The sequence below is a fragment of the Anopheles ziemanni genome, chromosome 3 (genome assembly GCF_943734765.1).
Source record: "Anopheles ziemanni chromosome 3, idAnoZiCoDA_A2_x.2, whole genome shotgun sequence".
Lineage (NCBI taxonomy): Eukaryota > Metazoa > Arthropoda > Insecta > Diptera > Culicidae > Anopheles > Anopheles ziemanni.
In genome coordinates this window covers 632,880-660,605 of record NC_080706.1, presented here as the reverse complement: position 1 = coordinate 660,605, position 27,726 = coordinate 632,880, and the positions used below count along the sequence as shown (strand labels likewise).

The 27,726-nt window shown below is 47.4% G+C and overlaps 1 protein-coding gene across 1 annotated transcript; it reads right to left on the bottom strand.

Annotated features, from left to right (window-relative positions):
- Positions 1-3,136: 3,136 nt before the first annotated feature.
- LOC131288983 (protein sidekick-1-like) lies at positions 3,137-25,928 on the bottom strand. Its single transcript, XM_058318169.1, has 5 exons — positions 25,835-25,928; positions 23,854-24,044; positions 23,560-23,770; positions 13,967-14,224; positions 3,137-3,399 (listed from the first exon to the last, which is right to left on the bottom strand). Exons 1-5 carry the CDS (start codon positions 25,926-25,928, stop codon positions 3,137-3,139), a joined length of 1,017 nt encoding a protein of 338 aa, XP_058174152.1.
- Positions 25,929-27,726: the final 1,798 nt, after the last annotated feature.

The following is a 27,726-nucleotide window of genomic DNA, read 5'->3' as shown; positions in this document are numbered from 1 at the left end:
GAAAGTGATTCCAACACTCTGGGGTGGATATCTGGTTGCTTCCACTTCAGCCCGACCTGGTGCACACAAAAACAGGTGTCCGCGTGCATCCCCCGTAGCAATTAGGTCGCGGCGCAATGCAATCCCAAATGCACATCGATGCATTCCGCGCCCTGTTGCGAGTGGGCGGTTGTTTCGTTAATCATGGCAGGCGCAATAGTAATGGTGTTTCCGCTATGTTGGCAGGGGATAATGTCGATGTTACCATTTAAATAACGAATGCATCAAAATCACTTCCATCAATTTGCATTCGCGCACCAGATTCCATTATCTGCATCGTTCGCTTTCGGAACGCCCTGGCCTACAGTACCGTTCAGTTCCGTTTTCTAAAGCTATGTAATTAAACAAATATTATGCTCAGCTTAGAACAGTCTGAGGTTCAACGTCATTACGTCATATTGCATTCGAGCCACCTTTCAGATAGTTTTAGCATTAATCCTTTATTCGTGGTAATAAAAATAACCCATCACTGTACGGCTTGCACTCTTGGGCATTCTCGGAAGGAAAGAGAAAAAGCTGCAACGCAAACCATAACCACCCAACCGCAAGCGTTTTAACCCAACATCGCTGGTGACAGAGGGTGGAATGGAATTAAAATAATTATGTTATCGGGAAATAAATTATTGGTGATATTAATGAACATTTATGCCCCAGTGCCAAACATGCGCAGCTAAACCTGGAGATGCATTCGAGCTCTCGCTGGGAGGTCGAAGCTCGTTGGGTCGGGATTTCCAACTGACGATGATGATGATGATGATGATGATGAAGTGGATGGTGGAATTATGTTGTGTACATGGGTCATATACGTGTGTAATGCTTTAATTAGACTCGTGCTAACCGTTTACAAAGCTTTCGGGAGCTGACTTGGGATGTGATGTGGTGATGCCTTTCTCCCTAATTAGATAATCCTAAGCACTCTCCAGTCAATGTTGAGTCTCGTGTGTGTATGTGTGTGTAATTTCTTTGGGGATGGTACAGCGGGATTCTCTTTTCATAAATTGCACTGGCATCAAAAGTCACGACCATCTCAGAAGGTTATTATTACGCCAAATTTAGTTACAAAATGCTAATGACTTGCAGGCTTTCGGAAAGTTGTTTTCAATTCCCCAAAACCTCACCCATTTCTCACCCCCTCCCAAGTGCATGATATAATTAGTTATTAGTAAATTACAATCATCAGCAGGCTCCAGACTCTCAACGAAACCCTAAATTTGCAATGCTACTTTCAACATGCTGCCTTTCGATGCTAACTCAGCTTGGCTCTCTCTCTCGACTGGGACGGCACAGGAACATGGAACATGGATGTGTGCAATTATTATTATTTCGATGAAACAACGTTTTTGAATAATCCACATCCACGGTTGATTATTATTTTAATTTGTTGGGCAACGAGGCGTCCCACTAGCATCGGGGCGTTGGGTTTTTGTAATGTCGTATGTTAGTCACGGTGCCAGTATTCTAGCGCCAGCCCGTTGTGCTCGATGCGCGTGCTGGCCAACGGTTTTATGGGACTAAAGTGCACTCTACGATCTACTGCGAGTTTGTGGGTGTATTTTTTGTGACTATTATGGGAACAAGAAACATTGTAATCAACTATGTCCCACTCAGACTCAGAGGAGATTATTTTGGGTATAAAAGAACACTCTGAACATATGCCGTACCCACGAGCTATGGGGGAATAAAATGAGATTAAAGCTGAGTATTTTTTTTACGATTGCATTAACTAATGCCCTGCGATGGGTGTTCCGTGGATAGGTTAAATGGGGAAACTTAATGTAGCGAAAAATGAGGGTTAACGTTTGCGTAGTATATTCGCTATGATATAAGTATCTTATATTGTATTTTTGAGTGAAATAACACTTTCTAAACTTCAATTATATACTTACGTTTGAAGTGTCTCTCTGCATTACCTAAGGAATATATTGTTTGATTTTCTTTCATTTCAAAGAAGTCTCTAAACGCTACTCGATTCCGACCATAAGATTTAGAAAGGGCTCTGACGTAAATAAGAAACGAAATGAAAGTCTGACATCGATTTATAGAAAAGAATCATCAATTTATTTGTATCTTTAATCATTATCATTACGTACATTAAAATGATTTATTATGTCCTTATCTGCGCGGGTGAAATGTTGATAGTGATGTGGAATGTTTTAATGTTTCTGAAAATAAAATAATGTGAACCTAAGGAAAGGATGTGTTCGTGCGTACTTAAAATTACCGATGTAGTACACGTTTAAGCTGATATATGAAAACAAACTCGTCTTTATTATGTGAGTGAGTTACGGGATCCATTCGCTTCTAAGGGCTCGAACGATAACAGATTCTTATTCTATCAGCCGATTGCCAATCTAACAATTCTCTTTGTTTTTCTCCTTCCCAACATTTTTACCACAATCCAATTGAGATTGATGAAATGATTTCTTTGGCTTTGGTACGCTGGTTTTTTGCTGACGGTGCTTTATACGCTAGTTGCCTATTTTCAATCTGCATCCTGATTGCGGTGATTGCGCAAGGAAACAACGTAAAACATGCACGGCTGACACGCTAAACGTCCAATAATGTATCGATTATGTGATGAGTATGGAATTATTTACATCCAAATCTGAATAACTAACGGGAATTGCAATTGCACTCGGTGCTTTATTGCTATTTTGCTCATGAGCAAAACAATTGAAAATGGATTTCACGATTGTGTGCTTGGTTTCGTAGGGTTTTCCCATCAATGCCCTTTGGGCAAAGATCAATCATGCTGTTAAATTATCCATCATCAAATGAGTGTTTATCAACCTACGCCTCAGTTGCTGCATCATCTCACGTTGCCGATTATTTATGTCTATGTGATTTTTTGTCTCTAAGACCTCCCGGGATTTTATACTCCTTCTCCATTTAGAACTAGATAATTTTTTCTAACTAAAAATATTCACATGATATCCATCGGCCGCTGGAAATTGCATCCGCGATGGGATGATTATATTACAATGTGCGTGTGAAGACTCCGGACTGCCCGAAAGGATACAAGCACACCCACACTCGATGGTCGCATCTGTGGCCATTTTGTTTATTCGACTGTATTTATGAGTCTTTACGCCGCAAATCACCTACCGTAGCCCCCGAGCGGTCCGATCGATTTGAGCAGCCAGCAAACCCATGACGATGTTAATGATAATATTAAATTTTTACTAGCGCCCACGTGGTCGAGCCAGCCGACGAGGTCCAGCACCCCCGGCCGGTGAAGATGGCGGCCGCGGCGGCTAAAGCTGCGATTATTTATTAAAATGCTATTAGCGCTGCTATTGCCGTGCTGCATTGCGGCTGGCTGCTCTCCGTTGATGACGTGTACGACGACGCTGGCCGAATCTGCGGACGAGAGAAGCAACCGGTGAACCGGTTGGGAAAGGCGACAAGAGCGGGTTATTAATGTGCGTGGAGATTGGGATTGGTTTATGAGTATGATCGACCCGAGCAAGGACCACGAGCATTAGATCGAATGGCGAAACTGGACGGCTCATGGGCGTCCCGGTGCAACCCTTTGAAGTGGTCGGAGTTTCACCGCTCAATCGTAATGCAGTTGTAACCGATGACAAATTGGACGATCAATTGAAATTGAGCTGTAAGCTGCAACCGGCCCGGTTTCCCTTCAGGATAGGTAAAGTTCATTAGTCATGATTACTTGGCCGCTTACAAGATCACGAAGGATTGCCGCATTTAGCTTATTTCGCACTGCTAATAGGCGACGCGGCGCTTTGGCTGCATTTACATACTTATTGTTATCGTGTTCGCTTTCCACGGTCTGAGGAGCGTTCGTTTTCCGATGACGCCGTTTTCATTTTTCCTTGTTTTTTTTTGCACTTTCCTCGCCCTCTGAAGAGGTAATTGAATTGCAAAAACCCCAATCCGGAGCTGCATTTCTTGCACCAAGTGCCAGGGAAAGGAAGCGGACACCATTTGCATCCGATGCAACGGGGCGAAGATTATCGTGGCTGTGTTTTATTCATGAGGTTCCTCAGCGGCAATGCTAGCGAAACAGATAAACCTGTTATTTGCCGTCCAGCCCATTCTTTTTTTTCTGTTGCAACTTTCTCGCGGGCCAGATTTACATTTGCATCCGTTCATAGGCAATTTAGAAGCGACTGTCGGGTGTGTTTGTCCATGAAGAGAACGGAAAACCCGAGGACAAAAACGAAACGAAACGAATGCCGTTTTCCAATGGCCGAGATGTTACAGAGAAAAAACGTTGCTGCGGTGGATGGGAAACAGGATGAATGCGCTTCGGACAAATCGCCACCGGTTCGCCATACGCAGGAGTTTTCCATTTCAAGGTCCGAGCTGGGTTTTCCGTCCATTCCGGGTGTGTCGGAGGCGAAAAAGGACCCCAAACCGGAGGAGGGCAAAAAACAAAAAAAAAAAAAAGAAAAAGGACGGCTGCCAGGGGACAGTGATTGCAAAATGATCCAGCGAGTGGTTTATGATGATGCAAGATGACGCATTTCGTTATTTTTTACGAAGAACGAACCGCTGGAAGGAATCAGCGAAACAAAAAAAAAGGTATTGAAAAAGGATCCTTACCCTTAAAAGCCCATTTAAGTCTTTCGCTCAATACTGTTGAGCTTATGGAGGGACGGTCGTTTGTTTTATTCCGTTGAACTTCCGCCTTGGGTCATGTTGAGTTTTGTTAAAAATGCTTTTGAATAATACATTAATTTTTAGTAAAGAATGGGTCTGAAAAGGTTTTTTACCGATGGTGGTAAACTAATGAAACGTGAAATAAGCACAAACAGCGAGAATTTGCATTTTAACGGAAACCAGAAAGACTCGACAGTTTTTCGAGATAGATTAGGCTTTGTTGATAATTCTAACAGCATCCAGCAGGCTTTGGCAAATATGCTATCTTTTGGTGAACTGCTTTCGCACCACGTTTGCTGGGAATTAGGCACAATTAGGCAGGCTAATTAGAAAGGGAGGAGCCCGAGTGCGCGGGAAAATCATTTACACTACGAGGAGCAAATAATAAAATCCAAGTCCGGCCCAGTGCAGCCCAGCCGGGGGGACTCGTTTCCATAATCGCCCATGCTCATGCGAAGCGGCTCATTTCGCTTATCAATTGCGTTTTCATTCCGTTCCATTTACATCCTAATTAGTTTGGTCCTGCCCGTCGATTATCTTCCGGCCATTCGGCAAGCGGTCGGCCCCGGGTTGCCACGTGCCGAAACTAGTCGTACACCCGTTTCTCTAATGTGACAACGTGAGTCATTGACGTGTGTCCGGTTTTGTCTTTCGGCCCTCGCACCCAGGCAGGTTGGGTTGTACGGCTGTTAATCCTGGGACTTGGGATAACACTTTCGCCTGGGTGGGGCCCACTTTTTATCCTGCGGCCCATTTTGGAGCGGGAGTTTTTTCCCGCACTCTTAATTATTCCACGTTGCCGATGGAGGCAAAGAGACCCTTTCCACGGAAGGTGGATTCTCTGTGCGCGGGGCAGCATCCCTTGCGTGGTGATGGGTCATTGGGGGCCGGTGGTGGACGTAACCTCTTCGCAATTGTCGCTGCGGTTGGAGCCTCTTTTATTTTCCCTTGCCTGGGGGGAAATCCATCCCGTATTGCTCCACTCCGCGCTCGTTCGAGTGAAGTAGCGAAAGGCATCGGTGGCACTCGCGCCTTTTTCCGGCCCCGAAGGGCTTTGCGCTGTTCGTGGCGCTGGTGGCGCAGTGAGACCATCGCACCATGGGAGTTTTCCCGGAGCAAAGATGGAACCGAATTAATATTCATCGTTTATGCTCTAGTTTTAAATTAAACATTCTGCCGAACGTGACACTCGCCGCTTAAACTGGTTCGCGCGTGCTCTCTGGCTGGCCGTACGCGAGGAGACCATCCTGTGGGGCGGGAGGTCACTTAGGGAGTTCGGAAAAAGTGGCTGCCCTAGTGTATGTGTGTGTGTGTGCTTGTTCACCCGTGGAAGAGTGATATGAATAATGAAAGCTGATAGCACACCGCGTTCCGGGTCAACCGGTGTGCATGTGTAGGCCTCCCCGGTGGCTCCGAGCTGCTGCTGGATACATTATTCCTCAGTAGGCTCGGGCAGCCGGAAGTAGCCGAAAGATAAAAGTTGGAAAATGGAAACTCCTGTTTTTGTTAGTTTCCCTTTTTTTCTTTCTCCAACGTGAAACCATGCCTCGAGCGGACTCGCATGTCACGATGGCGCCGGACCAGGTGTCGCCTCGGATGCAGAGGCTATGCACGACGGAGGATTACAGGACAGTCCGATGCGGAAGCTGCAAGTGTGCCATAGGACCTCGATAAATGTGGAAGAAAAGCACATGCACACACACACACGCGCACTCGAGCAAACCGGTGGCAGAAGGTTTTCTTCTCCTCGAGCGGCCGTTATTTCCCGTAGGCTTTTATCGTCCGCCTGGCTTTGGTGTGTGAGTTTTTCCCGAGACCCCGCTGCTGCCGGGTGGGTTTTAAGGAAATCTGTGGCTCATTTGAATAACCCTGAGCCTCCTGGAAGGTCTCGAGCAAAGCAAAGTATGATTAGGTGACCCAGCCCCTGTTCGTCTTTATTCAACAAAATGTGCCTCTATTATGCCGCAATTTTAGACCCATTCACGTGGGACAAACCCTGATGTGGCTGAGAAGGTGCGGTTGTTCCTCCTTTTGACCGATCGAGCGAGCACACAAAGCAAAGAAAGGTTCCTTCCTCTCCTGACCGAGGGTTCCCGATGGGCCGCCAGAGCTGAATCCTCCGTCGTCCCACGTGCTCCCTAATAATTCGGGCTTTAGAGTGGAAAATAATGATGGAACTCTGGGCGATGTTTTATTTCCCTGCCTAATGTTTTCGCTACGCGCCGGAAGAGAGGCGAAGGTCGGGCCTCTCGACACAAAGCCCGCTTCAATCAGCAGGGCTCCCCCGGCAGCGTGCCGGGACAAAGTAATGCGCCCTTTTTCATGCTCCGTTCAACGGTCATGCTTTTTTTTTATGCACAACGCGGTGGATGTGTGGATGTAGTTTTTCTCATTTCTTTTTGTGACTCGAAGAGCTTTGATGTAGCTTTCTGAACGCGAGAACCGTTCATTCAAACGAGGCCCTATGTTTTCAGTTTAAATATGGTGCTTTTGCACACATTGTAAAACATTGTTTTACGCTATGTAACGGAGAGATGCTCTCGGTGCGTTGTTGCTCAGGGCTTCTCGAACATTTCATGTTTGAAAATATGTTTTATAATCAAAACGAATTAGATAATTATGGCGCTTTTGGCAACCATAACGTGATAAATGATCAACATCTATCAAACGCTGCATAATGGATGGGCGTCCTTCCCTTTTTTTCTTCGTTTGGATCATTTTACCTTCGCTCAAAACTCATGCTTTATCGTTCAGTCGAGTTCACAAACGTTGTTGATCAGACTCTCGACGACGACGCATTCCCGTGTTGAAGGTTTTATGCGCTCGTGAATGATTCGTCGGCACGCTTGGCTGAGTTGGGCTGAGAATTGAATTCATTTCCATTACCGGATTTCCCGTGTCCGGATGATTTCGCTGGGCTGGTGGAATTTCGCGACAGATCCGGCCGGACTGCGCCTGACTTCCGTTCGTTCGCCGGAAAAGTATTTCATAAATTTGAAGAAATTAACATAAACTTCTCAAAGCGCGATGCGTTTTGCGACCCGACCGTGTTGGCGGTGGTAGCGTTTCCGTCGATGAAGACGCGTCTTCGTTGCCGTGTCTCTCGGAATGGACCGCTGTACCGTCGGTCTTCGCGTGCATAGAGGTGGAAATTCGCTCGCAAAGTTTGACAGCGGCAAGGAATGTGCAAGATTGTGGATGAAAATTTCCTCACAAACGGTAGCAAAGAAGTTGCCGAAGCCATTGGGGCGAAGGGTATTTCGAATAAAAGAAACGGCCGAAATATCTTGATCGAAAGCGTTCGCCCGCGGGGAAAACTCTTAACTTAATTATTGCACGGGTGCAAATCCACCGGCCGTGCCGTCAACCTCGCCGTTTCCTCGCCAAGCCTCGAGGCGGTGCGAGGTTCCTCTGCGTACGCAGTGACACCGTTCGGCACCGGATTCGAGCTGGGAAAATATGGAAAACAAACTAGAAACGACTTCATTATAACGATACGGCGAATGTGCACGGTGTGATGGTAATTGAATTTATTGGAAAGTTTTTAGCTCGGAAAACTTTCAACTACACGAAATGTGCTTTTGGCGCGCTCAGTGTCTCACCGGGCTCGCATGTTTGTGTGTGGCCAAGAGGGATGCGATACGAGCCGGATCGAATTGTAGTGTAGTGGTAGGGAAGTGGACTGAGTGAAATTGAGTTTAAAGGCGAAACAGGGCACCGTTCAACGATTTTACTGGTGTGATCTTACAAGCCAGCGGCAACTTATTGGCTTTGGCGATGAGTTTTCTTTTTCTAAGAACCTGCAGGATAAACTGTCACCACTCGTATGGCTGCCAGGAGGGTTCCCGTTCTCCGGCTTTCTTAGCTCGGATGCAGAGTTTCGCAGCTTGTTAATTATTCAAGCCGGCTTCGGTCGGTGTCGTCCTTGGCCTGCTTCGTTTATTAGCGCTGTCTCTCGCTGTCGCCAGGCCGTTGGATCAGGAGCACGTGCAGCACACCTGTCGTGCGGTGTGCAGCAAATTGCACCGGTGCACCGGAAATGCGCCAGGCGCTACAAGTTCACTTCAAACTTCACGGGCCGGATTTTGCACCGGAGTTGTCGCTGCCGGTCCGAAGCCGGGCGGGAGTTATTAAACAACGCGAGTTCCTAAGCGGAAACTCAAATGGAAACTTTCCACCCTTCAGCTTTCCCTCCCTTCATCCTTCGCGGCACAACCTGTCCGCGTGTGTGACAGAGAGTTATAATTGTTGTGGTATAGTTTTATAAACGACTCTGGCATGCAGGAGGCCGGCATCAAGCCCGGGCTGCAGTGTGAGAAGTGACGGCGCAGGTGGTTAAAATTAATTTGAATAATTTCCTGGGTAAATACATTTTCCTTCCCACGTCATCGTGCATCCGCCCACGTCTTCTGCTGCCTCATTAAAGCGCTACACACAATACATCTCGCGATGCGATGCCAACGTTTATCCATTTTGGCACTTATGTATGCGCGTGTGTGTGAGTGTGTGGTTTTGTTATCAAATGAAACACTAGCACGGAGGTTTGCCAGCATCACCAGCAATCGCGGGTTCATGTTGTTTGCATACCGGCTTACAGGGTCGGGCCAGAATCCGCCCCCTCGGTTAAGCAGGGTACTCGTGGGGGGAGGTTTAGGTAAAGTTTTATCTTTCACACTATCTGTCGCGATGGGTAAGCATCTTAAACACATTTCGCCCGCCCCGGCCTTTCGCGTTGTAATATTTATTCATAGGCGCAGGAGGCGGTAAGAGGAGGGAGGGTGCGGGCGGCTCCTCGAAACAGGCACCAAAAAAAGGGCACCCAGATATTTGCTGTCGCGATGAAGCTGCCAAAAAAGAAGAGCCGTTTGGCTTCTTATGGCGAGCTTCCGTTGCGTGTGTACGTATATCGTGTATTTTTTTTCTGCACTTTGCTTTTGTGTGGCGATACCACGTGTCGCGATAACGATTTTAGTATTCAAAGGGCAACTTTGCGGCGAGGACTCGACGAAAGTTGACTCATTTTTGATAAGGCACCCGCAATCCTTACCCCCGGGGAGTAGCAACAGCAGCAGCAGCGGCGGCTAATGAATGAATAATGAAAAATGAATTTAAGCAGCGCGGTCCGCGGGCACTTGGTGGAAAATTCGCGCGATTCCTTTTTTATATGTTGTTTCCCGCGTCGCTTGTCGGTGGTGCTGCTGATGATGATGATGATGAAGTTTAGCAGGGCGGGCTGTTCGTGGTCAGAGTGTCGTTGCGTTTTATTGTGCGTTAAGGGTTTGTGCATATTTTAAACGCCTCTTCGGCGCGCGGCCTAATCAGAGCACGTGGCGGAGAGTTGGAGTTTGAGGGTGCGAGTACGTGGAACCGAAAGATCTGATCGTGATGCGTTAGGCGAGAACCGTGCGGTGACGGTGGAGGCAGCGGTTTTGGAGAGACGGACTCTTCGGCGAGGGGGGGTGGGCGAGGGTTTCGGTTGGATTGGCAGAATCGTTAAATTTATGTGGCGTAAAATAGATGCCTCTGCGCCGGAGGAGGACCGCGCGCGCAATCGACTCCCGATTGGTTTGGCTCATAAATTATGGGCCACTGTGGTTTTTATTGATGCAAATTTTAGTGGCCATTAGGAGCTGCGTGCAACATGCCGCGCGGCAGGGCCCTAACGCAGATGGGCTCTGGGAGCAGGAAAATGTGCAACACACACACACACAAACACAGCGTCGAATCGATGTTTATTTGGTTGGTTAGCGGCGGAATTAATTCATTTCTAATCGCATGTTTAGTGCCTCTTGCAGCGCTAGGTTAGGGTGAAATTATCATCGGGAGATTGTTGACTCGCCGATAACATCGACACTGCGATGTAAATATTTTAACTAGCACATGCACCGCTTGACCGGGGGGAATTAAAATACACTGCCACTCGGGAGAAGCACTGCAACATTTTATTCGTTGCAAAATTAAATTACAATACGGCCCGTTTCTCGACGGCGGTATCCCGGCGGGTAATTTGAAAGCGCTCTAAATTTGAAATTGCATTTGCATGGCCAGCAAGGTCCCTTTGGGGGCGCTCGGTTGCTGTCCTTGTGTAGTTGTTGTCGATGTTATCTGCGGTGGGGGAACATTTCCGCCATAATGGCCCACCACACCTTGGCCCCGCGGTTCGCCGGCTCACTCCCGAGGATTGATGGCCGGCCGACCGGAACCGGGCAAGGGATCGTCCATCCCGCTCGGCATTGACCGGAAATGGTGCTTCGTATCGTACTAATCGTGCTGAAAATGAGTTCCTTTTTGAAGCCATTGTGCAATTTATGACCGAATGCCGCCCTCACCGGACCGTACCAACTCCTGGTTCTTGCCACCCGAAGGGGTGCGAAGGGATTTGAGGGTAGTTTACCGGACTTACTTCCGGGTGCGATTCGTCGGACAATCAATGACGGCAAAGGTCACTATTCCACCCTGGGAGCGCGTTGGTTGGGCGCATCGAGCCAAAGGTAATCACGACGATGAAACGAACTTTCCCGCCCCGATGGGAGCCTGTTGATAAGTGGGAAATTAATTGCTTTCCACTTTTGACCAACCCTCCTCCGCCCGTAATTTCTTATTTTATTTTTATCCCTCCATTTCTTCGGCGCGATTGAACCCGATTTTGACTTTGTTCCATTCGCGCAGGCTTTAACGCCCGGGCGAAGGATTCTGATTTTGTTTTCCTTATTCCCAAAACGCCCTCCGCAAATAGTACTGAAATAAAGCGTTTGTTTTTTTTTGTATTGGATTTTTGGCGCTTTTGGACGGCGTTTCTTTTCGCGTACCGAAATTGATTTAAATTAAAATAAGTCCGTTTTAAGTGTCGCACTTTTCCGCCGAGTTCATACCTTCCTTCCCGTTTTCTAAGGGATGCCATTAATTGGCCCCTTAGCGCTGGGAGGGAGAAACCCCTCAAGTGGGTTAGAATAAAATAGGCATTAACGGTCCAGCCCAGGCAGTGTTTGGACGCATTTCGTCAATTAACAGATCGTCGATGAGGTGCCGCTTGATGAAGTAACTGCTTCCACTTTTCGCTTGATTTTAGTTTTTCTTTCGCCCGCACGCATTCGATCGTGGCTGTTGTTTTTAACTTTCACCTCCAACCTTCGACCAACAGGACAGTCCCTAACAGGCGCAGCCGATTTCTAGACGATGAAGACTCTTCCGTTTGGGATTTTCTTCTGTTTGGAAAAGCGACTGTGGCTTGGCCCAGCCCAACGAACTCGGCTCGGCTTCTGTTTAACGTTTCGTGACCAAGTGCCATTATGAATGTGGGAAAGCGGAAAACGAAGAAAAAGCTCCATTCGCCTAACACGAACACAAAAACGCACAATGGGTGAAGGATGGATGGCAGTGGAAGTGAACGAATTTAGGTTCGCTTTCGTTTCGGTCTATAAACTTTTATTACATTTCCCCTCCCCCCTATCCCCCCCACCCCGCTTCGTCCCCGATGGCCAACCGAGCATGGATTGTACTTAACGGCCCCGGCACAGGCCCGTAAAAAGGACCTTCTTTACATACCCCACCTTGAGTGTGGCTTTCCTTTTTCTTCCACTTACCACCTGCGAGAGCCTGTTTCGACGAATGCAAAGCAGGAATGATAGCACAAATTAGATTAAACATATTTCACCATTCAATCGATGTGTTGGTCTTTTATTGTGCTCCACCATCAAGGTGGAACGCAACGATTGCGCCCGTCCGGCGTTGTTAGGAGCAATCGCACCCCGGTTGGGGGTGTCGGGGGGGATGAGTGGAGGGTTCTGTACTTTTTTGCGCAACTAGTTAGAAACGCTCTCGGCGGGCGTTACACACCCCTAATAGGTTTGTTTTATGAAACAATTGTACTGTTGTTTTATGACTTTTCGGCTTGGCTTTATGTGGCCACGCTTCCATTTCCACGCTGGAAAAGTACTCCGGACACCGAAAGCGGACAGCTTGAAAACAGGCATTTTCAGGAGTCTGAAATATAAAAGTTTACTTCAATCGATTCGATCGCCGAATGGTGGGAGTCTTTTAGAGAGCACTCGGCCGACGGCGAATAAAAGTTCGTACGTGTAAGGGACATTAAAAAGCGAACGTTGCGACAAGTGCGACAAAGTCAGAAGGCGAAAAAGCCGGTGCTGGGGGAAGAGCGATGGCGTTGTGTGCGGGTGCGTGTTCCTGGTGTTCCTTCGTAATTGACAGCCCCTATTTGAGTTTGCCGGGAAGTCATTCGATGGGAAGTCGGCGGTCGGTTGGGTGGAGTTTCGCGAGGCGAACACGGCGCCCGGTTTGACCGACAGTCCTTCGATTTAGCAGATGAACAATTTTTCGAAAGTGATTAAAGGAGCAACTACGTGATTAAACTTTTCTCCCCCCCCCGTTCGGCCGAGGAAAAGGGTTCGCATCTGAGGACGTTCTCGTTAGTTTATGTTTCCCTTTTGTCCGGAAAACTATCTCGGATCTCTATTCACAGTGCCATCCGGTGTGCGGTGGCTTTTTCCGGTGCCTCGGGAACACCCGTAATGATGGCTGCTTTGCGATCGAGGTCGTGTGGCAAGTAGCTGAGGTAAAACGGCAAACAAAACTTTCGCAATCGTGTGTAGCCGGTTGTGTTTTGCCTGCCGGCGGCAGTGATTGCTCGGAAATCACGGCATCCATCCTTGGCGGCCTCGGGCCGGGACACGGGGCGGGCACGCACACAAACAAATTGGATAAGCAGAAACTTGGGTTTGCCGACTTTCGGGGTGAGCATGCTAATTAACTTTACACATTGTTCTCCAATTATCTTGCCCTCCGCAAGCTACTTTGTGGTCAAATTTTCGAAACAATCTTCCGCTCCAACGTAATTTGGTTGATGATTCTTCCGTCTTGGCTATGCGGACCATTTTAATTGCTACTTTTCACTAGATCATGCTTGTTTCAAATCATTGTATGAAGAACAAACTGATACTCTATAACGATTATCCTCATATTCTTTCTTGTACTCACAATCATGTATAGTTTTTCAAAATAATTTTAACACAATATACACTGGGTTTGAAATATTTGTTGGCCCTGTTTCAGATTGTACTGGGAAAAGTTGTTGCGGTTTCAAATTAAAATCGTTTTGAAAGAACGATGCACACTCAATAAATGGGAAGCCCGAGAAACACGCACGAGGCAGATTTACGTTCATTTATCATTCATCAGTTGGGCCGTCTCACGCCGCCGGAAATCGTCTGCTCTGCATGCACACTCGGTAGAACCAAATCCACATCCCGGTGGTGCCCACAACCACAGCTTCCACAAAACTCACCTGAGCTGCTCGGGGAGCAGGTGTAGTTGCCGGAGTCCGAGGGCATGGCGCGAGCAATCACTAATTTACTGGTTTTGGTTTGTCGCTCCGTGAGGACGCTGATGCCGCCGCGCTGCGAGTAATTAACGACCCGACCACCCTTGTACCAGTAGATGAACGATGGCGGCGCCGGTGACTGCAGTGCAACACATGTTAGATTGATATCGCTTCCGCTTTTGATAAATAGCTCCGAGTTGCCGAGGATTTTCGCCTTCGAAACTGCAGAAAAGTGGAAGAGAAGGAGAGAAAATGGCGAAAATGAATAGACTAACTTACACACGTCGGCTCCCGGTCGGAAGTGGAAAGATAAAAATGGCCCGCCCGAAAGAACCTTCTGGCAGAAACCCCCTTCCCTCACTCCCCCCCCTCTGAGTCCGTGCGGTCGGCCTTTTACCTTCTTCCGGGCGTGACTCTTGGCACGAGAAAGAAAAAAAAAAACATGGCAGAAACATGTCAGATTTCGGGTGATCATTTTTCATATTCGGACAGAATCCTAATTCTGAAGCCGGCCCCCTTAATGCGAGCGTGTGCTTGTGTATTTGTGGGTCAGTTTGCGTGTTCAAGCAGGTTCTAGTTTATGTTGCGCCATTCCGATTGGAGCCATTCCCAGCATCGGCCATTGTTGCTTTTCCATTTGTTTGCTACGGAGGGAGAATTATGATTTACGCCCCTCTTTTACCTTGCTTTCTCGGTGTTTTTTTTGTGTTTCCCCATTCGACCCAGCCGCGCTGAGCAGCTCGTTTTTCATCCGTTCGTTCAACTTTTGTGCAGCGTCACACAATTTTCCCTACTGAATTCCCATTTCGACTCCGTTCGCTCCTTTTCAGGTCAGGTAAAATCTATTTCAATTCATTCAATGATTTGCTCGGTACGTACCTTTTATGCGATACAAGACAAGCACCCGGTCAGCATCATTCAGTGCCAAACCTTTCGATACAACATTGCCAATCGTTAGCTCGAGGTGAAGACAGAAGAATTGAACGGTGCCAGCGGCTGACGACTGACGACTGAATGTAAGACGGGGAGCTGGGAAGCATAAATCTCGGGACGGTGCCTTTGTAACGATTGACCCTTTGCTGGCTTCAATTAATTGCACATTGTTGGGTAGTTTCATACGAATGCAATGGAAAAGCATTGATTGGAAAGCGTTCAGCAACTTGTACCGATCGATCCGCTTATTTTTGAATCGAATACCAACAACAAAGAAATGATAATTGATTTTCGAAAACTTATTGCAGTAACGATTGTTTTTTACTTGTCATATTTCCAATTGTGGTTGAAGTTTTCTAGCAAATAAAAGGAGAAATAGAGCAATTGGAAGTTCAATCCTTTCACAACCGATTCAGTTCAGCTGTAATTGAAAAGGCTCTAAACTCCACTAAGGATACTATGTACACTGCCTTACTTTTGTTTTCATTTTTACCTTTACGCTCCAATGGGGACGTACACCGCATGGCACATTTTGCAGACAAAGTCCACTTTTCAAATGCAAAACAACCCAAAAGCCTTCTCTTTCCCCCTTCTTTCTCTAACAATCACAATTGCAGTTTTCCGATGGCTACCGATACCGTTTTGTGGTGTTCGTTTTTCCTTCTTGTTGGTGTCGGGTTTTCGGTGGTATGGAAATTTCATCCCGCTCGGCGACAATGGCCCTAGGGACCGAATGAGGGAAACTTTGCTCACACAATCGGTTCGCTTTCCCCGGACAAAGGCACCCCCTCCCTGTGACGGAGGAGGGTTTTTTTTCGTATTCGTAACCGTCTTTCCGATGCGACACGGGTCCCGAACGGATGCGGTACGATCAGGGCACTCCAGTCAATAAATGTAAACATGGAAACTTGCCCGTTCGGAGCGGGAAGTGTGTTGAACTTTGACCACTCATCCGAAGGCGTAGATTACCGCTGCCGGCCGGGATGGGAGGGACGGGAATGATTCGATTTTCCACCATCCCACCCAGGCCGTTAACCGGCATCACGCGGGGTGTGGGCGGGGGGTGGTGCGATGGATGGAAAGGAAAAATAAAATAAAAGCCCACAAATCGATCTGAGCGATGCTCGAGCAAACAGCAAACTTTCCTTTCCACTTGCAACGCTCGATGCAAGAGGCACACGCTTGTTTGTGGTGGATGCAACGACCTGTGCATCTGCATCGAGGGATGAGCCGAAGGGCTGGAATAGCAAACACGGTTCGGCTGCGGAGCGCTGGGAGGGGGATTGCAATCGTACGTGCCCTCGAGATCAAACATCGAAAGTCAGCGGAAGTGTACGTTTACTCGGTCAGTGGCTTCAAAGCTGCCGATCACTCTTGGCGCTCTTGAGACGAGAAAGAACACGAAATCGAACGATCCGAAGGCCATATCTAATTTCTCAACGTCCGGATGCAGGATGCACTGTTTGTTGTTTCGCTCAAAGACTTTGTCGACGTTTTCTTGCAAGCAATCAAACAGTCGGGCTCAGAAGCTGAATCTAAACGGTGATGTTGTGTTTTTTCATCGCACAATTGCTTCTCAAGCAGGAAAACACTAATATGTTTCAACTCCTGTGCCATTTTTCTGTTATAATTGGTATAAATATGTCTCTCTCCTCGATGTTTACGTAGCTATTACGAGTAGAGGCCGTCTGAGACACTGATGTCTTATTCACCATCTTGAGTTGAATTGTATTTATATTTACCTCGACGTTTTAGTGTCCATAAATAGATGATATCAGAATAAACAACTGGCACATGGGAAACGTGGTACTAGCAAATAGAAAAATGTACCCCAGAAGCGGGTGGAACCGAAACCCGTGCCAGTATTAAGTATTTATACTGCGGAAGAGTTGCTTCGTTTCTATTTCTGAAAAGCGGCACCATTCCACCGATGGGCGTGAAAAGAAATGTGTCTTCAATTATGAATTAGAACGCAACAGACACTTATCGATTCAAGCGACACCTGAGAAAGTGGTATTTTCTCGGGTGTAGGGATCTTAAAAAGAGTTAAATGTTGTGGTGCTCTACGGTTTTATAATCTACAGCATTACTAGCACAACTTTAACCATCACAACAGCGTTACTGCCACAACTTTAAACATCGTTTAGAAATGGAAAATTGAAGTACGGGTTGCTCTTTGGCCGCGCTGGACAAACGGGACAAAAAAGAACCTTTACCGCACGAGTGGGCAGAAAGATAGCAAACATTTCGGGGCCACGACACACCGGCCTCCGATGACCAGAGGTTGGGCTGATGAGTTCCTGTTGCTAGTTTGTTGAAGGCCTGCGGTTTTTGCGGCCAAGTACGATTGGCAAATGCAGTGATTGCCCGCCCGGAAACCGCACTCGTGCACCAAATGGAGCAACAAAAAAGTAGGCTGCGGTGCCAAAGGGGACCTTTTCGCCGCAGGGGGGAAAACGGACGCCGTTACGGGGCTGGGCGTCCGGAAATGGGAAGCGTGATGTTTTGGCGAATGTTTGGCCATAGATTCGATTGGCTTTTCGAGTGCTACTGACATTCGTGGTTTGACCGTTTCGGTTTTGGGTGAGTTTTGCTCGATTGGCCAGGCTTCCGGGAAGGCAGAAGGTGGAAGGAATGGTTTGACGTTGGCCACCATGACCGCAGGTAGATCATTTGATGCCCGGTAGTCACTCTGCCGGGTTGGGGTCGGGGGAGTAATACCGCTACCAGCCCTTTTTACACGCACATTTCACCTGCGGTCGTAATGGCGGACGAGCTTCGTCCAACAATGTTTCTCGCATGGGTGGGTCCCAATTTGAAGACTCGTTTTTCTCGTCTCATTGCTACGCATGTTTGTTCAGGGTAATGACTCTCTTTCTTTTGGGTTTGTTTGCGTGAATTCTCGCTTGTTTGCCGTTCCCTTTCAATTTCACAACTTTACATGCGCGCTGGAAAAACTTTATTGAAATTTAAAACGAATTTTTCACAGCTCTTTGTTTTTGGCAACGGGTGTGCAAGTGTTTGGGGAAAAACTTTTTCACCGACTGCAACCACTCGGAAAACGGTCTGCATTAAGCTATTTCCTTTGCAAACGTCAACGGTAGACTCGGTAGACGAAGAGTTTTTGAGCTCTAGGATATAAATAATAAAATGTTCTACGCCCGCTCGGTTCCAAAGAGCGAACGGTGAGGCACTTTTTGATAGATATCTCCGGCTCCCCGACCGAGTACCCTGAGACGCTGGAGTTGAAGCTCGTCGTGATTTATTAATGTTTGTGTTGATCGTAATCTCTTGAGAAGCACTTCCAACAATCCAACGCTTTGACTTGTTCGTCGAAGCCGTGCTGAGCCCGCTGTTCTGCCAGCCAGAGTCAGCCCCAAATTGAACGATGTGGCGCGGTGGTACACCTTGATTACTTTGCCAGTACGGTTTACCCATTCAGAAAATCTCAGACTCATTTTCCGTCCCGTCTAGGCGAAATTTGTTAAGAAACCATGAAATTGTTAACTTATTGACGGTTGGAAGAGATTTTATGTTTACCGCTTACCTACCGTAGTCAATAATTTGCAAGTTTCATTGACCCAACGCCACTGGGACAAAGTTATGATTTTAATCCGATTGGATTTCTTTGTCGTTGACGCATTTAGTACGCATGTTAGCAAGTGTAACGCAAACATTAACAATCTCTTTGTCAGCTAGAGTTGCGTGTGTGTGAAGCCTCTACCCCATTCCAAGTAATTAATTTTTCCAGCGACACTCATGTCCATGGGCATTCCTCAGAACCCTCCACCCACCGACACGCATACTGATACAAAAACTATCTTTCCGATTGACCGAACATGGAAAATGAACGACCTTCGTGTGGAGAGAGATGTAAGCCACTGGTGTGACACAAACGAACCAACCGCCCCAGAGAGCTATCCCTGCAGGCGTGACACGGACTTCTGAGATTGCTAATCACTACCCGGGCGCCCGGAAAATGCTTTTCTTGTAATGGAATTCCGATCCCCCGTTTTCAATGGGGACGCCCCCGGAAGGGCAGGTGTCTGTGATGTGCGAGTTGACAGATAAGTTGTGCTGCTCGGCGACACCAGGGTGAAACCCTCCGACCTCCATGGGTCGCCGAGGTTAAACACGCTGTGGAGCAGGTGAAGTCCGTAGCTAGTACTAATTACTTTTGCTTGTTACACGACCCTCTAAAACCCTTTCGCAGGATGGAACTACAATCTTCAACACTCCCTCCCCGGCGTATAAATATCGCCCATACGTAGTAAGTGTTTGTGCCTGCGGTCGTGGTGTGACCGAGATAACAAAGGATGTTATTTGTTATACGTACGCACCAGTGACTGACCACGCTTTCTCGACCGTTGTTGCGTGCGAAAGAAAGTGAAAGGCCAGCGAAAGGCTCAGCAGCTTTGGAGGCACTTTAGGAGGTCTCCTAAAAACTCTCAGAAATGGTTTGCCATTACATGCAAACACACACACACATGCACACACGGAAGCTGGGAGGGTCATTTCCGCAATCTCTCGTAGGTCTAAATTCCGGCACCCGTTTTATGAAAAACAGCTCGAAAGCCCGACCTGCGAAAGTGATATCGTATCAGTTTCTAGCGCAACCGAAGCCATCGACCGGCCCCGGGTCGCATTTCTGCACTCAGTCCGGGGGATTACTTTCATTACTTGTTTATGTTTATGACCGGTACGTGCCCGGAAAGTGAAAATATACGAAAAAATGAACCCCCCTGTGTCTGTGTCCGATCATGGCAGGTGGTGGTAAATCCTTGCTAAATTATCCCGCCTCTCCCGACACCCCCGCGAACGGCCGGGTGCATGTGTGGGGTGTATCGGAAGGTCCTTAAGAGGGCGTATGTGTGAGCGGGCGTGTACATTGAAAGCTATACTGTAAAGAGATTATGTCCAGTTTGTTCATGGCAAATGTCACCGAGCACAAACCCCGCGGTGTTGTATGCAATCGAACAGTCCAATTGGACAAGAATTCACTGCGGATTGTGCATTGTGGCGTCGCATTGTGGTGTCATGAGGTCATGAAGCACGAAGAAGTGATGGCGGCAAGATGGAGGTTAGCAAGCAACGAGCATTAGAGGTACCGTTGTTGGCAATTTGAACCGGTAAATGGCATGGAAAGCATTACTGCTAGCGTTGCACCGCATTTTCCGAACAGACCGCTCGCTAGTACGTCACTTCCTCCCGCTGCCCTTCATGCTTGGGTCGATGCGATGGGAAGTTAGTGTTAGGTGGGGAATTAAATTTCAACCACAGCTTGAAATGAACACAAAACTTTACTACATCAAACTTTGCGCCAACTTGCTGGTACTACCGGGTTCCGTGTGCCTTCCTGTCGACCGGAGTGTTGCACCAACGTAGTGTTTTACACCCACCCCACACACCCGTACCCACCCGCGGGGCCTGTCTCGAACCGAAACTTTATTACTGTCAGAATTTATTACGCAAAGTACATTCGCCATTTTTCTTCCAGCGCGGTTATATGCAGTGACAGCTCCAAAGGGAACACGGTTCCGGGTTGCCGTGGCATTATTTGCTCCGGTTTCGAGTGTAATTTGTGAAATTCCATTCCTTCACCCAACACTCGTTACCCAGATGCTTAGGAGTAGGTGATCCGGATTTCTAGGAAGAAAGTAATCCCAGCTTAAGTTTTAAGAGTAAATTTAGTTTGCAAAGTCCACAATGAATATTACAAGTTTCTATAGTTTCTTAAAGTCTAATGCATTTCCAACTCAAATAATTCAATGGACTCAGTGTACCACCAGCACCGACAGACGTCGCTCTCTCACAGGGAGGAAAATGCATTTTGAATGGATAATTAACTGCATGCGACTGGTGATGATTGCAGACAAATTATTAAATCAATACCTCGTTATCGCTGCGGGAACACGTAAGGGCGCGAGGAAGTAGAAGACAGAAGAACGAAGATGACAATGCAAGTGCAACTAATAGCGCCAGTCTTGGGGAAGGCAGGCCACGGCCGGCTCGTTATGGTTTCGTGTCGTCGTGTTGTCGTGCCGGCTCCGAAGGGTGGCTTGTTTAGTTTCTGCTGGAAAAGCATTGAAACACACCTGCAGCAAGGCCGCTTGGTTCGCTCTTTGAGGCGTTGAAATTATTTCTGTTTTAAACTACAGTTCTCTACAGGCCCTGTCGGCACAGACATGGCTCAATTACGCCATCCCCCTACCGGCCTCCGGCCCTTGCAACAAGTCATTGAGCATTAGTGTTATGGCTGTCTCCACCTTCGGACCTCTTTCGTCCACGCTTCAACAATGTAACGTTAAGTGCTGCGCAAGGTTTCGTGATTAAATACAAGCTATGCTGGGTCCAGGAAGAATCTGTTCCGGTCCCAATTTGAAAGTGGCGTCAAACGAAAGGATTTCATTATTGGATTTTGTAACGTTTTGGGCCCGAGGGCCGTGCGAGCGCAATCCCTACTTCAGCTACCTCGTTATTGGATTTGCCTGTCAATGCAACATCATCAATTTTTACGAAGAAAAGGCAAAGACAACCTCACCGAACCGGGGGGGGGGGGGAGGTGGATCCTCTCGCCCGCATTTGGGGCTCTGCTCAAAATGTTCATTGATGTTCCCGTTCCGGGCGATTGCGCCTGATTGAATTCAAATTGGATCCCCATCAGACAACCGAATGCTAAAAAGTGAAGATTTTTGCTTCCGTTTTTGAGCTCTCGAACGCATTTCAACAGTCCAACACGCATCCCACGTCTCAAGGTGCTCGGAGTCGGACGAACGGAGGGGCCTTGATTGGAGGAGAAATGTGAGCCCCAAGGCGAGACTGCTTTATTTATAGCGTTAGATCCTTTGCCCAGCATTATCCGTTCACCGGGACCCGATACCGGTGCACGGTTTCAAATCTCCTGAAAGGGAGTTTTAATACGGGACAGTGCGATTCCATTACATTTGATTCAATTGGAATCAACCTCAGAGGCAGGTTGCAGACCTCGGCAATTTGGATTTACAGGTTATCAGCTGCTGTTAGGGGATTTTCCCAATTCCGAGCACCATTCGAGCCCGAGAAGTTCGCTCAATTGGTTTCCTATCCGATGTCCAGACACCATGCATAGTTTAGCATAATACAGTTTTGTGACAAGAGCGCTGATGGTAAGCAGCTTAGAAAGTGGTAAGCATTTATCGTGTCGCCGGTTTCTTCTCTCACAAGACAAAGAAGAGCCGTTACTCTATTTTAGTTCATTTAATCGTTTATTCAGGTTGCATAAATAAGGATTGATTTCGAACAAAGCAAGAATCGCCAGTTGATCCACTTGAATGAAGCTGACGATGGTCTTGAAGTAGCCCTTCTGATGAGACTCTTGAAAAGTTGTCGATAGCCCAGCAAAGACACGTGTATGCATACTGATTTTCTCCCTAACCGATGCTTCAATGTGTTACGAGCTACGGGGTGGTAGCATCGGTCAGACATATAAAAGGCGTAGGTCACCTTGGTTGAACATTGTTTTACGAGAACAACGATTTAAAATGTTCTCACGTTTTCAGTTCTTCGAACTTGTAGCCTCGATCCCTATGCCTATAAGAAGGTATACTTGTTTTGAGATGTGATAAGTGAACCTTTTACCTAACATCCAAACGAGATGATGAATATTAATGCTATAAATCCTTCAGAGTTCACGCTTCAGAGCATGTTTTATCGATGATTGAAATGTTCTGTTTATTATTGCTTACTCTATAAATTTATGGACATCACATAGGCTGCTTGCATAAAAGATTCTAATGATCATGTTGGTTTTGTTTCGAAACGCAATCACAAAATTATCAAACGTCACAATGCGTTACGATAGATAAAGCCGTTCAACTATTTGTCTTCTCAAGCAAGAGCCACTGTGCTGGAAGCCACTAGCCGGTTGTCAGTGACGTTCTCCGCGTGGTGCAACGGCCGGGTAATTGCTTGAGTAAAGTTGTCGCAAAAGTTATCTTAATTAAATTATCCTATTATCAACTGCAACCGAACTCGACGCCCCTGGACGGGCGGAAAAGCGCCGGAGAGAGAGGATATTGTAGGCTCAAGCTGGTGGAATCAGTTTCGTGCCGGGCCCTTATTTACCGCCAGCCACAATGGGAGCTTATCCGGAATTCTGTGCTTGTATTATTTGATATCGCCACTAGTGGTGGCTAGAGCTATCCCAAACACCGGAATGGTGAATGGTGAGTTTAGTTAAAATTATCATTGTGAGCGCCACGACTTTGTGGAGTGAATGCGGGCAAAAATGTCAACGTGATACAGTAGGCGAGCGGACAAAAGTGAGCTCCCGGCGTACGACGGATAGAGTCCTCCTGGGCAGAAACACAGCCAACCAGCAAAGCGACAGACCGCCTGCAGCGACTGGCAAGCAAACAATCGTCGGCTGGTAATGGTGGTGGTTTCGTGAACGCAATGCCCAATGATGGGACGCCGACCGCAACGGCCGAACTGGCGGTAAGTTGATGAAGTGAAAGCTGACACATAATTAAACCGTTGTACCCCATCCACCGTCGTGGGCTCAGCTTTCCCATGAACGCCTACGGTTCTGGGGATGCCATGGCGTCTCCCGATGGGCCATCGGGGATTGGCGTCTGCATACTTACCGACCACGTTGAGACGGAAGGCTTGGGAGATTTTGGGCTCCATCGATACCTGACACTCGTAGGTGCCGGAGTCCCGGGGCTGCGGTGACGTGATGCGTAATGTCCACTCGTCGCTGCCTTCGGTGTGCAGCGACTGGAAGCGCTGGTCGTTGGTGTACGTGAGAATGCCGACGGTCAGGATATGTAAGTCACGTTTCCGTATCCAGGACACCTGCCGAGTTCGGGGAAGAAAAAGCCGGCCCATGTAAACCACCACCCGGAAAGGGGATGCAGGTGTGTGCGGCGGCTACTTACCGCCCTGTCGCCCAGATTCCGCACTCTGCAGTGTAGCAATGCGGACTGACCCACGGTGGCTGTGATCTCCCGTTTTGTGCTATTGTCGAAGTAAGGCTGCGCAAAGGGCTGTTCCCAGTAGGATTGCACTTCACCGCTGATGATGTTTAGCACTGCAATTGGAAGGATGAGCCATGTGAGTATATCTGAGACTAGATGGGATATATGGTAGCAAGATGGTATCTAGGGCAACATAATTAGGCTATAACAGTTCGGTAGCATCACGGACGGTATGTAGATAATCTTTCGAGTTTGTTGACATTTAAGTTAAGTTTGTTAACATTTTTTTCAGTACATGATTGAATTATGATGACTGTTTACAAACGACCATGCGTCTCCATCGCATAATCACCATGCGCCTCCATTGAACAAAATTAATTTGAAGTTAAATTCTTGCCAGCGTCATTCGTTAAAAACTACGGTAAATATTTGCAAAATTAAATTGAATATTGGAAAAGTGAGTTTATTTCCATACAATACGTGATACGTGTATTGCGATTCCAATTCAAACCTAGTGAATCAATTTTCGCTATTGATTTTATGAAGATAAACCTGCACCATGAAGAGCAAATTCTTGAAATAGAGAGAAAAAAGGGATCCATCAAATGTTTACACTCACATGCGCACATCCATATATACGGATATGGATCAGATTGCATTTGGTGAGCACGTGATTGCGCTGCACAATGACGAGGGCTTTCAATCAAACTGCATCCACCACGGAAGTGAGTGTGTGGATGCTTCAGCATGTATGTGCCTTTGCGCGAATGTGTGTGTGTGCGTGTGTGAGGCATCTTGGAAGACTCACTGGCACTCTGCGGTGGAGCCAAAATGGCAAATGCATTGAGGCCAGCAGCTTGGTGAATGATTGCAGGCGCATCGACGATTTGCAGTTGTGTGCACACCACTTATATGCACATGCATTTCGCTCGGTGATGTATGGTCTCGAGCCAGTGGCCCATTTTACAGACGTTATGGTATGATGCCTCGTCCCATCGCCCACGAACGACGACGGTGTGCAGGTGCGAGTTCGGTGGCAATGATTGATGAAATGTAGAAAAATTTGCGCAGATCACGACGCTGAGGGAAATTAGTCGAGTCAATAATGACAATTCGCCTGCATTAGCCCGCCAGCTTGCCAACGGTGAGGAGCACTTTGCATTGGAGCGGGGTTGGCACATGTTCCGGCACTCGGTGTGACAATTCAACCGAAATGGTTACAGGTTAGAGTTAGAATTGATGATCCGTTTGATTGCGTCCGGTTCCGGCGTTTCCGCTAACGATCCGACACCGGCAATGGCCCCGGGGTCGAATGGGTCCATAGCATTGTATTTGATGAAATTACACGTGGTTGCCCCGTACCATTGCCATCACGCCATCATTGCCCCCGTTTTGCGGTGGTGAGAACATCGATGTGTTCTGGTTTGCTGACATTATTATGTGAAAGGGCAAATCGAGGTATTGAACCAATCATCATCGTCATCATCATCATCATCATCATCCTCCTCGCCGTCGTGCCGCTGAGTAAAGCAGTCAATGACCGCAACAGAAAGGGGTTCCCAAATAAGCACGGCACATCTTGGCCATACGCTGGGAAAAGAGCTTCTCACGTATTTCTCACGCCTGCTTTTCGCATTCCCTCGGCACCATACGGTTTCATACGAAGTCATGGTCCATAATGCACGTCTCCGCGGTTGATTCTCCTACCCCGCGGCAAAGGTCCGATGGTTTAATGGCTCAATAATAAAGCATTAAAAAGGTGATTTATAACGTTTTCGTTTTCGTTCGACTAGGGATTTGGTAGTTGGCCTCTGATTCGCCTCAATGCCGAAAACTTTGCTGCCAGAAGGGTATTATTTCCCCTTTAAGTTGCTTCCTACGCCCCCGTTGGAAGCTTTTCCGCTTTCTTTCGACGGGTTTGCTTGTTTTTTTTTTCGCTCACACGCTCTCGCTTCCTTCGAGGTCGGATTTTCCGAGCAACCCTTTGGTGTGGGGTCAAGCGTAAGGGACTGCAGGGGTTCGGCAAGGTTCTGCATGTCTGTCAGGAACAATCAATACTGGCAGGCACTCCAAGGTTAATTGTCCGTTGGCGAGCTGGCGAGATTGGTGAGCGATTGTTGGCCGGGTTTTTCGATTCCCGATTCGTCGTTACCCATCGGTAGGCCAAGCGAAGAAGGCTTCCAGCCCTGTGTTGTTCGCTTTCCCCTTGGTCCCACCCCACCGCTGGGAGCGCCGATGAAGTGGAAAATAAATCAAAACCATAAAAACGAACTTCACGTCAGTGCTGTGACGTTCCTGGGCCGTTTGATGGGCCAACCCGTAGGCTTGGCTGTGCCATGTAGAAAATTATGTCTAGGTGTGTTTTTCTTCAAACCGACAGCCCACGTTTCTTTGAGTGGATGTTTGTTGAGGTGGAAAATTGGAGAACTTTTTTAAACTTCAAAAGATGAAAAATGACAAAGTAATACCGTGGGCATAAACTTGGGCCGAAACCGTCACGGTAAATCTCTCGCAGGTAAGCGAATGAAAAGTTTATACGCCCCACAGATGAACTGAGCCGCTTCGCTTAAGTCCTACACGGAAGGATTGATTTATTGGAATTGTCTTTCGGTGCCGATTTCATTCGCCTTGAATCAATGGATTGGAAAACGGTACACACAGAATGTGTTAAGCATTCTTCAGTCGACGATTCCAAGGACACGCCTTTCAATGGTACTCCTTTGTGATTGCATTTCCCAGCGAACACGGTCTTGCGGTTGATGTTTTGTTATATCGCATTTAGTTTTCAAGTAAACGTGTTTCGTTTGTTGCTACCATTTCGCTCAACACTCCTGCAATGAGACTTTTAACGCATTGTCAATAGATTTTGCAGAACCGTAATGGTACGTTAGTTATGAGAAGGTCGGTGTTATGATGAAACGTACCCAGGAAACCGTACAACCCAACCGAATTTGAAGTGAAAGCTGTTTACGTAAAGAAAAGGTCTTTTTAAACGGAAAGGTATTTCTTTGCTAGTGTTACGATTTGGTGTTGGGGTTTTCTTTTCTCAACTACGAGGAAATTTAGGTCTTTGTTGTTTACCGTTGAGTGGTAGAAATTAAAAGGTTTCATAACCTTTTACGTTGTGGTGGTGCATGCCGTACGACTTTTGCCGTTTTATACACCCTCGGTATTGATTCTTGCCTCGGAACCGTGTTCTTGTCGGGTTTTGCAGAGCACGGAACAGTTGCTCGTTTGCGTGATGAATGCGCAGGAAACCGATCCGTGTCTGCACAATCAAGTAAATTGTTTACCACGACTCGCGCTAAATAAATGAACCAACAGACGGTTCACATTCGCTGGAGGGAGTGCTTTGTGCTTCGACAATTCCGCGTCGGTATAATGTAAGGGAGAAATTAAATTAATTCACATCATTTTCTATTTGCACCATCGTCAATTGTTATGACTAATGAGTCACCGGTTTTAGCCATACGAATGGGGATGGTTTCGCTGTGGCACCAACACGACGGCATGGCACGGCACCTGGTGTGCGAGGATCATCGAACATTGCCGCTAGGCAGGTTCCTCTAATTACTCCGCGCTCGGCGGTAGTTCGTACCGGCTCCAAGCCGCTACGGTGTTAGCTTGAGCTTATCTCATTACACACTGGAATGGATGCTGGTTTTACTCGTTAGGGTAGCAGTGTGCATACCTTCCCGCCGAGACATAAACATGCCTTCGGGGTCGCTGAGCTACACCGTCACCGTCGGCTTCAGATCTAAGAATACCACCAGTGGCGGGAAAAAGGGCCGGAGACCATTGCGCGCCATGTTGTGACAGTAATTCTTCATTAAT